Source organism: Oryx dammah, unplaced genomic scaffold, assembly GCF_014754425.2.
Source record: "Oryx dammah isolate SB20612 unplaced genomic scaffold, SCBI_Odam_1.1 HiC_scaffold_2, whole genome shotgun sequence".
In the NCBI taxonomy this organism is placed as follows: domain Eukaryota; kingdom Metazoa; phylum Chordata; class Mammalia; order Artiodactyla; family Bovidae; genus Oryx; species Oryx dammah.
In genome coordinates this window covers 42,284,220-42,298,848 of record NW_024070186.1, presented here as the reverse complement: position 1 = coordinate 42,298,848, position 14,629 = coordinate 42,284,220, and the positions used below count along the sequence as shown (strand labels likewise).

At 42.5% G+C, this 14,629-nt stretch overlaps 1 protein-coding gene across 2 annotated transcripts; it reads right to left on the bottom strand.

Moving 5' to 3' along the window:
• Window positions 1–8,088: 8,088 nt before the first annotated feature.
• On the bottom strand, window positions 8,089–14,415 carry P2RY1 (purinergic receptor P2Y1). 2 transcript variants are annotated; one of them, XM_040235357.1, is made up of 2 exons: window positions 12,584–14,415; window positions 8,089–10,417 (listed from the first exon to the last, which is right to left on the bottom strand). In XM_040235357.1, the coding sequence occupies exon 1, from the start codon at window positions 13,740–13,742 to the stop codon at window positions 12,621–12,623; it is 1,122 nt and encodes a 373-aa protein (XP_040091291.1). In that variant the 5' UTR covers window positions 13,743–14,415; the 3' UTR covers window positions 8,089–10,417; window positions 12,584–12,620. The 2 variants fall into 2 exon arrangements, with proteins under 2 accessions (XP_040091291.1, XP_040091292.1); XM_040235358.1 differs by having other exon boundaries at window positions 8,089–10,174.
• Between the last annotated feature and the right edge of the window lie 214 nt (window positions 14,416–14,629).

The window sequence follows — 14,629 nt, the reverse complement described above, 5'->3', positions numbered from 1 at the left end:
CTGTTTTGGAAGCATGGATTATAATAACAGAAATATTTAGCCATAATTAAGCACTAACTGTGGTGTTGGAGAAGACTCTTGAGAGTCCCTTGGACTGCAAGGAGATCCAACCAGTCCATTCTAAGGGAGATCAGCCCTGCGATTTCTTTGGAAGGAATGATGCTAAAGCTGAAACTCCAGCACTTTGGCCACCTCATGCGACGAGTTGACTCATTGGAAAAGACTGACGCTGGGAGGGATTGGGGGCAGGAGGAGAAGGGGATGACAGAGGATGAGATGGCTGGATGGCAACACTGACTCCATGGACATGAATCTGAGTGAACGCCGGGAGTTGGTGATGGACAGCGAGGCCTAGCGTGCTGCGATTCATGGGGTTACAAAGAGTTGGACAGGACTGAGCGACTGAACTGAACTGAACTGAACTGAAGCACTAACTTTAAACCATCTGAATAGCATCTGGTCAACCATCCAGTTCTCTGTATGCTGCTGCTGCTGCTGCTGCTAAGTCGCTTCAGTGGTGTCCGACTTTGTGTGACCCCATAGACGGCAGCCCACCAGGCTCCCCCGTCCCTGGGATTCTCAAGGCAAGAACACTGGAGTGAGTTGCCATTTCCTTCTCCAATGCATGAAAGTGAAAACTGAAAGTGATGTCGCTCAGTTGTGTCCGACTCTTAGCGACTCCATGGACTGTAGCCTGCCAGGCTCCTCCATCCATGGCATTTTCCAGGCAAGAATACTGGAGTGGGATGCCATTGCCTTCTCTGAGTTCTCTGTATATGTGCATATAATTGAATGAATATCATCCCTGGCTGAGGACCCACTATATATCCCTAAATTGATCCCACTCCCCATCCTCTACCCCAATACTGGAGTGGGTTGCCATTTCCTTCTCCAGGGGATCTTCCCAACCCAGGGATCGAACTCAGGTTGTCCACATTGCAAACAGACACTTTAACCTCTGAGCCACCAGGGAAGCCCCCTCCTACCTGAGCCACACCTACCTAAAAACAAAAAAGCAATTCCCATGAAAGATAACACTGCATCAGCAGTCCCACCCCAACTGCGGTCTAAGTTAGGCTTGTCAGGTTATCTATTGTTGTGTAATAAAATATCCCCAAACTCATAAATAAACACAGTCAATTTTCCTAATAGATTTCATGGGACAGATTTTCACACACACCTCAGTAAAGATGGCTTATCTTTGCTCCCTGATGTCAGAGGCCTCAGCTAAAAAGATCTAACCAGTTGGAGGGACTAGAATGGCTCAGTGTTTGAATCAGCCTTCTTCATGTTCATGTCTTGTGTCTGGGCTGGTATGATTTGAATGGCTAGAGGCTCTTGGTCTCTTGTTTTCTCTCTCTCTCACAAACACACACACCTCTACCTCATTTTCAAGGCTTTGCCAGGTGACCTCTCCCTGTGGCCCCTCCAACATGTGGCCCCAAGGTAGTCAGCTTGTTAAACCATAACTCAGGATCCAAGAGAGAATGTTCCAGCCAACAAAGCAGAAGCTATGTAGTTTTTTATGACCTAGTTGTAAAAATCACAGTGAATTACTTCTACCATATTCTGTTCATCAAAACAATCACAGATGCTCTCAGATTCAAGGGGAGGGACCATAGACCTCAATTCTTAATGGAAAAAATGCCAAGGAATTTGTAGCCATGTTTTAAGACCACGACACAAAGCCAATCTATTTCCCTCTTCCCTGATTCCATCCAAGTATGATCTGTCTAGGCTATGGGGAAACTTAACTGCTAAAGTTCTTGAAGTATCAGTTCTTAAAGTTTCTACCATGGGATCTTTTTACAATTTGCCTTTTTTGTCCTCACAATCTAGCATGACCTCCTGGATACAAGTTTGGTTGTCACAAAATTTTTCTTCTCCATCCATTTAATTCCCCTCTTCTCCCACTTCTGTCCTCTCTTGACCATGCTTCCTACCCTTTCTTCCTTTTTGGAGACACAGTTCTCTCCAAAAGAAACTTCTATATCCTCAACCTTCTTTTACCAAAAGTTGTTGACAACTTCCCGGTAAAATATTTTGCTCACTTTTTTCCCAGTAGAAGCCATTTCTTTTACCTCACTATTCTAATTCGTCAGAAAAGGGATAGACACTCTCCCAGATCCTCACTGCTTCTTAACATTATTCTCCCACTGCCATATAAGTCTCTCTTTGGAGAATTGTTGTTGTTTAGTTGCTAAATCTTCTCCGATTGCTTTGTGACTCCATGAACTGTAGCTCGCCAGGCTCCTCTGTCCAGGGCATTTCCTAGGCAAGAATACTGGAGTGGGTTGTCATTTCCTTCTCCAGGGAATCTTCCTGACCCAGGGATCAAACCTGCATCTCCAGCATTGGCAGATGGGTTCTTTAATGCCAACTAATTTTTGCTAGCCATCCCATTCATCAGTGCTCTTTTTGTCCACCAATTTTTGAATCAGTTTCTTGCACAACTCCCAGTCTTCTTGTCACTCAGTGACCCGTCCAATGTCCTGGCCTCACAATTCTGGCTCTCCTCTACTGGGATGGCTTTTACTGCCATTCAACTCCAATAACCACAGCCACTCCTTCCCTTTGTCCTGTTGATGTCCTTCATCTACTCCAGTTTCACTTCATCTACTCTTGGTTCCTCTGACATTATCAAGCAGTCTCCCTTTATACCGTTTTCTCTCTCTAATCCCTGATTTCTGCTCAGACTACTAACCTTTTTTTCCTCAGTGGCATCACCAAAACACTTCTTGGGTGATCAGTCATCATAGCTATTTTACAGTTTAAAAGTACTCTCAATTAAACACCAACGCTTCTAATCTCTAAATCCAACCGACTGTATATGGCCCTTGCTGTAACAAGGGACACAGTGATTTACCTCCTTCCTGAAATCCTCTTCTGAGTCTGATTTCTTCAGGAGTCTGTCAGGGATTTTCTGACTCCAATTCTTCCCGCTCAGTATGCTTCTCTATGTCACTGGTGTTGCTTATGGGTCAGCTCACTCCCACTCCCCCTTTGCTGGCCCTTTTTTGTTCTCTGATGACACATGCTTCCCAAGTGATTACATCTCGTTCCTTGGTGACAGCTATCATTTGCACATGGACAATTCCTAAACCTCTATCTCTTGCTACAACACTAGAATGGGCTTTGTAATGACATATTGTACCTTTACAACTAGATGTCTTTTAAGTCTCTCCAACTTAGCAAACGTTGAAATCTTTACCACACCTCTCTTCCTATACCACCATTGGGAGACATTACTAAAACATAATTTGCAAGTAAAGAAGTATGCGTTGGTCAAAGAAGCATGGATTGGCCAAAAGTTTGGAGTTTTCCATAAGATAATATGGGCTTCTCCAGTGGCTCAGTGGTAAAGAATCTGCCTGCCAGTGCAAGAATCGCAGGAGACACGGGTTCAATCCCTGGGTCAGGAAGATCCCCTGGAGGAGGGGCAATCCACTCCAGTATTCTTGCTTGGAAAATCCCGTGGACAGAGCAGCCTGGCGGGCTACAGTCCAGGGGGTTAAAAGAATCAAAGAATTCTTTGAAGAATCGAACATGACTGAGAATGCACACACGCATTAGATGTTATGGAAAATTTGAATGAACACTTTGGCCAATGCAATAATAATGGTGGTGACAGATCTTGAAAGAAAATAAACAAATGTGAAATTTTCAGTCTATGTGCTGCTAAGCTAAATTCACCAGTAGGTGGAATTTGTTCAAAGTACACAATGGATGCTGATCATCATGACCAGTAGCTCTAGGGAGAAGCAATTCTTGTAGCTCTTCTATCTTATTGAAAATACTTTTCAAGAATGCTTCTCTTTGTTCTTATTTTAAGCTCTGCAGGCAACTTTCTGATACATAATTAGATTAAACAACAAGGCAGACGTCTGTTATTGTGAATGGGATATAGCTGCTGTATACTCATAAAGTGACATTCTAGTTGGTAAATGATTCTCTTGTCAGTTTGCTTGGTGTGAGTCAGTGCCCCATAGTTGGTGAACTCTAGGTGAACTGTTGAGATCAAGTTTCTAGATCTGCAAAACTGAAGACCAGGCTCTGGACTGTGGTGACTGAAAATAGACTATGAACTTAAAGGTGAAGCACTTTAAGGAGGTCAGCAGACCATTTTTGTAGATATATTTTTAGCTGTATATACTCGGATTTATACATCTTCGTCCTACACAGTGGCTAACATGGTACAAAGTATCAAAAAGTTGAATACTTGCTTATTATTTGAACTCAGATATTCAATAGAATGTCCAAAAGAGCAATTAAATATATATATATATATACATATTATATTTGTACATATTATATATACTTTTTCAGATTCTTTTCTATTATAGTTTATTATAAGACATTGACACTTACTCCTTGGAAGGAAAGTTAGGACCAACCTAGAGAGCATATTAAAAAGCAGAGACATTACTTTGCTGACAAAGGTCTGTCTAGTTAAGGCTACGGTTTTTCCAGTAGTCATGTATGGATGTGAGAGTTGGACTGTAAAGAAAGCTGAGTGCTGAAGAATTGATGCTTTTAACTGTGGTGTTGGAGAAGACTCTTTGAGAGTCCCTTGGACTACAAGGAGATCCACAACCAGTCCATCCTAAAGAAGATCAGCCCTGAGTGTTCATTGGAAGGACTGATGCTGAAGCTGAAACTCCAATACTTGGCCACCTGATGCAAAGAGCTGACTCATTTGAAAAGACTCTGATGCTGGGAAAGATTGAGGGCAGCAGGAGAAGGGGAAGACAGAGGATGAGACGGTTGGATGACATCACCGACTCAAGGGACATGAGTTTGGGTAAACTCCGGGAGTTGTTAATGGACAGGGAGGCCTGGCCTGCTGCAGTCCGTGGGGTCACAAAGAGTCAGACACGACTGAGCGACCTAACTGAAAGTGAAAGTGAACTCGCTCAGTCGTGTCTGACTCCTAGCGACCCCACGGACTGCAGCCCACCAGGCTCCTCCATCCACGGGATTTTCCAGGCAAGAGTACTGTAGTGGGTTGCCATTGCCTTCTCCCAAACTGAAGAGGTTGACTATAGTTCCCTATGCTATACAGGCAGTCCTCATTGATTATCTATTTCATATATAATAATGCATACCTGTTAATCCCAAACTCCCAGTTTATCCCTTCTCCCCTTTTTCTCTTTGGTAACCATAAGTTTGTTTTCCCTGTCTGTGAGTCTATTTCTGTTTTTTAAAAAAAGTTCATTTGTGTCATTTGTTTTCGATTTCACATATAAGAGATATCATATGATATTTGTATTTCTCTGAAAACAGCAATTTTAAATGCACTCAATACCACAGCATGAATTTCTAAGAGACCTACTCTCAATCTCATGATGTAAATTTCTAGAATCACAAAGCTTCCATGGCATGAAATAAAACAGAAATTTTAATATCTCTATTAATAAAAACAAAATAATAATAATAATGACAACAAAATAACATGCAGAGTGGCAAAACCTTAGCAGCCTCAAGAATTATAGACCTACCATTTATTAAGTGTGTATTGTATGGTAGGCTTTGCATATTTTATTTCACTTAATTTTCTAAATATCTTAGGAGATACAAATTATTACAGACATTTTATAGTTGAGAAAAACTCAACCAAGACAGTTGAAGTAAGTTGCCCAAGATACAGAAGTAGTAAATGGCAGAGGTAGCTTCAAACCTGAGGTATTTTGACTGCAAAGCCAATGCTCTTACACATAGTAGACCTTTGCTATTTTGCTGTTAACTGCTCAACACCAAGGGAATAGTATGAAGAGTTAAGCTGTCAAAGTTTACAGAGTTTCAATTATACTATCTTTAACTGCAAATAACCATCTCTAGATGTAGGCTAAATTCTGCTTTAGTCTTCTCTTTGGGAATTTCAAGTGAAATCTAGAGAAGAAAACAACATTTTAAAAAAGAGAATGCATGTAACAAAATGAATAACTAAGATTCTTTGTGTTGATTTAAAATGAGTTTAGAAAAACAATCTCTCATGCCCTATTCCGTAACTCCATGCTAACTTTTTTGTAGAGTAGTGTCTTTTTTTAACTTTTTGACCAGGTCCTCAGTAAGAAATTAAATGTCGAGTGTAACCCCAGGAAACAAGTACATGTATATATGTTGCATATGTGAGCTGTGCGTGTGTGTGTGTCTGAAATTGAAATCACAAAGCCTTACTCACTTCCTATAGATTCTGATCTGTTCTATTATGTCAAAGAGTACCTATCATAACCCACTATACTCATTTTTGACCCAGCATTGGGTCAAGATCCACAGTTTGGAGAGCTCTGGGAGGTGGGAAGAATGTGTTAATAGGAGTGAGAAACCTGTTTTTGCAAGTTCCACCTCTAACCATGAAAATTTTACTCTCAGGCGGTGACCAGGTGGGATCATCCCCCAAAACCTCCTTGTTTTAATCTATCATCAAGGGGTCTCCACCTTCACACAGGTGATCTCCCCGCATCCAGCAAGCAGGAAAGGCATTTTCCCCCTCTGCAGTACTGACTGCTCCACATGCCTCCCACCTCCACACCCCACCCCTCCTTACCCATGTCCATTTCTAAGGGACTTCAGCGCTGTCAGCTGCTCAGCCCAGGGGCCTGACTCCATCCACAGCTGTCGTTTGGATCATCAGTCCTAGAAACCAGGCTGACTGGGGATGTTAGTCCCCATGGTCTACCCCAAAGCCACATGACCTTGCAGGGTTAAAGCAAGTAAACACAGTATTAATATTTACATGAATTTCTAGTGACATATGTTGTCTTAAATGGCCCATCCATCAGACTTCTAAACCACAACAGATCTACTTTGAATTTAGGACATGCTTTTTACATTTAGAAACAGAAACTGGGACCATATCTGGGGGCAAAATTTTAAACCTCCTGAAAAGAAAATATAAACTTTCCAGTTCATCCAAGAGAGAAATTAAACACAGTATATTTACTGGTGGAGAGAGAAGGTTCTCTGACTGCAATCCCAAAGTGTTTTTGAAAATCCCAGGGTGCCCAAAGCTTTATGGCAAATTCTTCCTAAATCAGAAAGATAATTATCTGTATAATTTCTATCTATGCACTAAACAAAACACAAACATATGTACACAGCCACAGAACTTTACCAAAGCTGATGTTAATAAGTGAGGATTTCTGAGTGGTGAAGTCTGGATAGTAGACTTCCAATAAGGAGTAGACAGCCAGTTAAGGAGTTAAAACTGAGTGACAATATCTTAGGGGCTGCAAGAGATCTGCATTTTTCTATCCACAGGATTTTGTAATAGAGGACTTGTCTCAGCAGACAACCAAAAAAATCCAATGAGAGACCAATTTTGTACTTAACCTTCCCCACTAAAGAAAATAAAGTAATGCTTTAAGCATGTGTCCATTCCATGTACAGCTTTTCACTGCATAGCTACACACACACACACACACACACACACACACACACACACACACTTGGAAGAAGCAGGCAGTGTAGATGAATAAATAGAAACCACAAAGGATTATTAGAATGACTACCTCCATGGATTAAAAATTACAGGAGACATTACATTATATTAGATTACAGCTGACATTTTAAACACAGAATACTAGGATGAGAAATATGATTAAGATTGTGTTCCATATTTTCTTCAAAGAATTAAGTCAAGTTCCTGTTAATAATTAAATAATAAATAATGATGATCTTGTCAATTATCTTGTACCAGCATTCTTTCTTTAACATTTCACTTTTTACAGTCCAGGTTGCATGTTAAGAGATGCCTATACTAATTCAATACATCCTATAGTATTTGCCAGCCAATACAGTGGGCTTCCCCGGTGGCTCACCAGTTAAGAATTCACCTGTAATGCCCGAGCTGCAGGAGACACGGGTTCAATCCCTGGGTCGGGAAGATCCCCTGGAGAAGGGCAAGGCAACCCACTCCAGTATTCTTGCCTGGAGAATCCCATGGAGAGAGGAGGCTGGCGGGCTACAGTCTAAAGGGTCGCAGAGAATCAGACACGACTTAAGTGACTTAGTATGCACACACATAACAGTACGGGTCAAAATTTGAGGAAAGTTGCAAGTATTAATACTATAATAACATAGAAGCCATCAGACCACATTTCATAGTTTTATTGAGACTTTTTTGGTTTTCATTGTCTATGGTAGGTATAATTCTAATGACCACGATTATACCAAAGCTCTGCTGTTATTATCAACAGCAGATACAAAGTTGGCTGCCATGCTGTGGACACACACACACACACTCCAAGTTGTACACTCCTGCATGCAAACTTATAGGAAATGTACATTCTTTTTAAAACACAATTATGCACTATTAGTCTGGAATCTGTTAAGCTACCATTGATATAGATAAACCTGAGAAAGCACAAAATGTCAAGTAACACTGTTTCCATACCAGTCATTCAGTGGCACTATTCATCACAAAGAAATCTAGTTCAATTACCTATATTAAAATCACAGATATTATAAAAATAAACATTTTTGCAAAAGCACTAACACATACTAGAGTTCAAAATCACAATTTTTGATATGTAATATATATTCCCCTTCATATTAATTTGTAATGATGTGTATAATACAATGTACAACAGAATTAAAAAAAAAAACTGTAACAGGATTCAGCAGCCAAATAATATATAGATATTATTGTAAAACTTGGAATTAAAGTTATCAAATGAACAGAGAAAACATTAAAATTACTAGCAATGTTGAACTTGCTGGTAGTGTGTTACTTAGAAACTTCATCTCAAAGAGATTAAGATTATGCTATTTCACCTTAAGAAGAAACAAGACATAAAAACTGAAGCAGAATTGAGCAGAGTAATTGATTATATCAGCTGTCTCTTTCTCTCTCCATCTCCCTTAAGTATTTCCTTAAATGCTAATATTGTATCTATAATGCCCATCTCACCAGACTTCTAAACCATAAGTGATGTTGTCCGAATTTAGGACAAACCTTTTGCAATTAGAAATGGGAAGCTCTGACTGTATTTGGGGATACAATTCCAAACATATTGAAAAGACAGTATAAATACTTCTATAATAGTATATGAAATGTAGACAATACAGATACAGTTTGGCTAAGATATTCTGTATTTACTATTGATCCTAATGAAAGTTTGACACCAAACTGTGTCTATGTAGGAAGAATCCTAAATAAAAAGATTAACGTGCAAAAGCATTTCTAGAGAAAATGAATCACTTGTATTACGAAACAGATTTTCATATTTTAGATAAAAAAATCTGAAAACTTAAAACATTTCAAGATACGATATTTGAAAAGCATAATATACAGTAACTCATTTTTATGCATCATACATTATGTAAAATACACCAATGTGACATATTAATATTATACATTGTAATAAATATAATTTACATCAGTATGTTGGAACTTTCAAGAAAGTTTTTCAATCTGTACAATGGAAGGACTGTGAGCTTCATCAATAAATACTATTATGATAGTTACAATTTGACCAGCAAAGTTAAAGCTTTACTATATCTCTAGTTACACACCTTTATTGTCATGAGTCCAATTCCAGCTGCTGTAAGCACTGACGTCTCTGATATCCACAGGCAGTATAGTGCACTGCCCCGAGGAGACATCCATTTCACAATTGGTGAACTTTGTATGAGTTTTTTTAGGACTGGCATTCAGCAGTCCTGGAAAATACAGTAGCAGATTTCATGCACCTCTGGCTGCCTGCAGTTCTCTACTACATCCCCTAAGGCCCCAACAGATGGATATCATCCAGCCCTTTTAATCCATGGAGAGTGGTCTTGACAGGGTCAAGAAGTCCCACAGCTGGCCAATGGGCAATATCACCATTTTAACTGCAAATTCTACTCTCATGCTGTTATCTTCTGGGTCTGTGTGTTTAGCATTTCAATGCAAACACAAACACTGATGTTCAATGGGTCAAAGTTGCCGACTGATGAGCCATAAAACGCTTTGGCATTCAGTTCTGTAGTGTGAAATTTAGTTAATTGTTACATTCTATAATTTTAGCTTTCCTTTTTATCAAAATGCTAGCAGATTTCTGCCTTTACTGGTAAAATACCCACTCTTTATCGTAAGTCATGAATCAGACCTTCAGCCAATAGGTCACTGCTTTATCTTGACCCTCGGTATGTTTTCATCATTAGCAGACTCATCCCGGAGACCACTTCGTGCCTGGAAGGGGTTAGAGAGATCATTCTTGTCACTACTAGGCAGGCAACCGCATGTCATCATTGTCCACTATGTGATGTACGATGCTAAGGAAGAAACACTGTGGAAACAGCATGTCAAGAAGTAAAAGGGCATTTCTTGTCCCTGTTTACCTCCGCACTGGAGCCACACTCCAAAAGAAAGTTCCCTGGAAGCTCAATCAATGTACCTAACATATACTGTAAACCAGGCTGGGCATCTTCAGACCTAAAAGGACGAACACTAAAGTAAATAAAATGGTGAAGGAATATTATAGAAATGTGTATCATTAGCCTTCGAGTTCAAGGATGGTACGGGCTTTGATATTTCCACTCTGGCCAATTTAGCGGTATTAATCATGTCTCACTGCACATGATATTTGACAGGGGTAACACATTCATGACATAGTTTAGTCTTTTTCTTTTAGGATTTCACAACAGACAACACTGCAGGATCCTAATCAAATGAGAACCTAGTTAACACTTCTCTTTCCTCAAAATAAGGTGTAGGTAGGACATCTGAGAGGTTTCCGCTTGATTTGGTTTCTATAATCCTGTGTCTTAACACTGACCATGGGAAAAAGTCGCATTCTTTAGGATGGTACAGCTTTTCAGCTTTTATTCATTGGTGTTAGTAGTTGGAGAAAGTCTAAGAAACTGAAGGGCTCACAAATCTGCAATCCATCCAGACACTGCAAGAACTGAAGCCCAGCTCTGACTTTCTTATCGCCAGGTACCACAGGGCGTTAAGGTTCTTGCCTTGGACGCGGCCCCAAATTGCTCTACATATAAAGTGCTTTCAAACAAGTTTTCCCACCATCAGTTGCAGACTCTGATGCTGGTTTGTTGGCGTGTCTTCACCGTGAGAAATTCCTTTGATATCGGATTTATTTGGTGTTGTAAATGGTCACCTCACTCATTATTCTACATATATCGAATTTGACCGTTTCAAGGGCTAGAAATGCACCAATTCAGTATTCACTCAAAATCATTATGAAGGTTACTGAAATATTTTATAGATTTGTCATTACTGCCTGACAGAGGTAAAATATAAAACACTGTCCAGTAGTATTTGCTTAAACTACTATTAGTCTGATTAGTAGTTTCTACACCTCACTTTGTAGTGCTGTGGTACTTCAAGTATTTAAATTTAATTCTTCATATTTCCCTTTCCCATATGTTTGGAGTTTTCCCTTCAAAAATGAGGATGTAAGACCCAGCAAAGCATTATAGCACCTCGTTCTACCAACACAACACATGCAAATTCTGCCGTCTTGTTACACTGCATTCCATGTTTTCCAGCATTTGGAAGAAGTCAAAAGAGAGAGAGAGAGCTTTTACACCATAATTAATTTAAACTAAAACCCTTATTCTAAAAATATCATCTCCCCCATCTTGGTCCCTCATATATTTGAGAATATGCTTGCAGGCTATGCATTATGGATGACTGTCAACCACTCTCCCTCCTGTCGACATCCCTCAACTTGCTAATAGCTATTCAACTTTGATCTGTAATTTATCTGTGATTTTTAACATTGTTTTTACAGATGGAAGTGAGCATTTGTACTGGAACACAAACATAATCCTTGCGCACTGCACAGCAGTGGTGCAAGTAAAAGCTCTTTGTCACAGGAAGTCTAACAGAGTTTGTGGTGTTTACAAGGAAAGTACATGCACTTAGATTATTTTGAAGGCATTTTACCTGTAAGATAATATACAGATGATTCCATCCACAAACATTTAGCACCCAACACAGAGTAAGCAGTTTTCTAGAAACAATTGTGAGATAATCACTTTGGAGACTTGTAAATTCATTGACTTGATTTTTCTGTTCAATTCTCCAGAGAAATTCAGCCAGCTATCACCTATGCTTATAGGATCAAAAAAAGACACCCAGCAGCAATCTGTTTATCTGCTTCTGAATGAACTGACTTTAGCATTTTGGTGTCTGACTCTAATCTAAGAATGTGAAGTTTCAATTTGTTCCTACCTCAGATTATTAAAGACAATAAAGACTAGACAAATCACAAACTCAGGTTTCAGGTGGTCAGTTTTCTTGGAGAAAATATTAAAATCCAAATAGCTTCAGTACTCATGTACACAGAGAAGAGTTTGCAAATTTTAAAGGCAGAAGAGAAAGTAAATATTTAAGTAGGGCAGTATAATTTTATGTTACATACTTCTGGTTAGAAAGAAGAAGCCCTTGAGCGAAGGAAGTTAGACCAGAAGTCTAACTTCTGGTTAGAAAGCAAATCCGAACAAGCTAAGTGTGGGTGTAGGCATTTCCACTTCTATTTTATTTGTTAATTCACTGCTTTCTTGGTTTGAATTTTCTCTAAACTTACTAGAAACTGAAAGGGGAAAAAAAGCGCTTGGCTCTATGAAAGCATCCTACCATGTCACAAAGTGGGTGTTTGGGGATTCGTGCATCTTCACAAGCTTGTATCTCCATTCTGCTTGAACTCTGATAAAATATTGAGTGTCATGTCTTCACTCTTGGACTGCAAGTTTGCCTCACTTCTTCTGGAAGCTTTCCTGGTGGCTCGGGAGAGTCTCCTTCTGAAAGTATCTCCTGCCAAGAAATAGAGAATGGGGTCCACACAGCTGTTGAGACTTGCTAGACCTCTTGTCACCTGGTAAGTAGCATACACCCTATCATTGAAAGCACACATTTCTGGGGTCTGAAAATCCAGCCGGGCCCTCAAATTCATTGTTTTCATCACGTGGAAAGGGATATAAGACACAGCAAAAACAGTCAGTACAATAATCACCAGGTAAATGGATTTCCTCCTCAGAGGCGAATTGTCCAGGTCTTTGTAAATCAGAGCTCTCACAATTAATCCGTAACAGCCCAAAATCAGCACCAAGGGGACACAGAACATGGCCACGGTCGTGCACATACTATAGATGAAATAACTTCGCAGGTACTCGTCTGAGGTGGTGTCATAGCAGGTGATGGTTTTGTTTTTCCGGATTCCGGTGCCAGAGTAGAAGAGGATGGGGGAGATGCCCACCACCACGATGAGCCACACCAGCACGCTAATATAGACCGCGTTCTTCTTCTTGAGCCTACCCAGGGACTTGAGCGGGTACACCACGCCGCTGTACCGGTGCGCGCTAATGCAGGTCAGGAATAAGATGCTGCCATAGAGGTTCACGTGGAAGATGAACCTCTGCAGCTTGCACATGGCATCCCCGAAGATCCAGTCGGTCTTATTGAAGTAGTAGAAGATGAGCGCCGGCAGAGTCAGCACGTACAAGAAGTCGGCCAGGGCCAAGTTGAACATGTACACGGAGATGCCGCTCCACGGCTTCATGTGGAAGACGAACATCCAGATGGCCACGCTGTTGCCCAGGAAGCCGATAATGAACACCAAGATGTAGACAGCTGGCAGGTAGTAGAACTGGAAGCCGGTCTTGGTCAGCGCGCATTTGAACGGGCTGGCGACGGCGGCGGTGGAAGTCACCGTGCTGTTTCCCCAGGGCGAACCAGGGTCGGCCAGGAAGGCAGTGTCCGTCCCGTTGGGGACCGCCGGCCACAGCACCTCGGTCATTCTCTCCTCCCCGACTTAGGCGGCGGTTCCAAGGGACAAGCGGCGGCAGGAGGGCGGCGGCGGCGGCGAGGGGCGCAGCGAGCATCGGAAAGGCGGGCGAGCAGACGCGAGCGGGAGCCGGGGATCCCTGCGGGAGGGGGCGCGCGGGGGCTCGCCCACGCCAGCTCCGGCCCCGCGTTCGCCGCGGGCCATGAAATCCGCCCCGAGCGGCGACCGAACCCGGCTGGCCGGTGGACCAGCAACTTCCCCGTCCGGCCGGCAACGCCGAGGTTACACAACAGGGCGCTCAGCACACCGCAGCCGACAACTTTCCGACTGCGCTTTCCCGAGGGACCGAGGGTTCGCGCCGGAGAGCGCGCCGGGGGGCTCAGTGAGGTGGAGCCAAATTCGCTGCGCTGCGCTCCGGCGTGGGGAGGGCGCGCCCCAGCCTCCTTCCCGCGAAGATCAACTTCGTTTGGGCATCTTCCTTCTCCCTACCTTGCAAGGCAGCAGCTCGGGTCTCGGGTGCCGGGTCCGCGCCCCGGGGCGCTCAGCTTCTGGGGGCCATCGGAGCGCCGTGGCCACAGAAGCGTGCGCTTCTGGATCGCGTCCGGCTCGCAGTCTGGGTGATCTCGCAGGCTTTTCTGGAGACCTGCTCAGTCTGGAGTGCAGGCGGCCGGAGGGCGAGCCAGGCTCCCCGCGAGGGTGGGCGGAGTTTGGGCGCCGGGCGAGTCCGCGCGCCGCCGGGAGGAGAGGGGCGTGCCTCCGTGAAGCCCGCCCGGCAGCCTGCCCGTGCTCTCCAGGGTGTTCGCTCCGGGCGGGAGACGTCTTCAGGGAGAGCTGGTCTTCGCCGTGCGCCGGCGCGCTCAGCTCCTGTCCCGGAGCCACTGCCGGAGTTGGTGGAGGAC

Bases quoted from the DNA above. Each gene is read 5' to 3' on its own strand.
- P2RY1 (XM_040235357.1), bottom strand. From the start codon at position 13,742: ATGACCGAGGTGCTGTGGCCGGCGGTCCCCAACGGGACGGACACTGCC.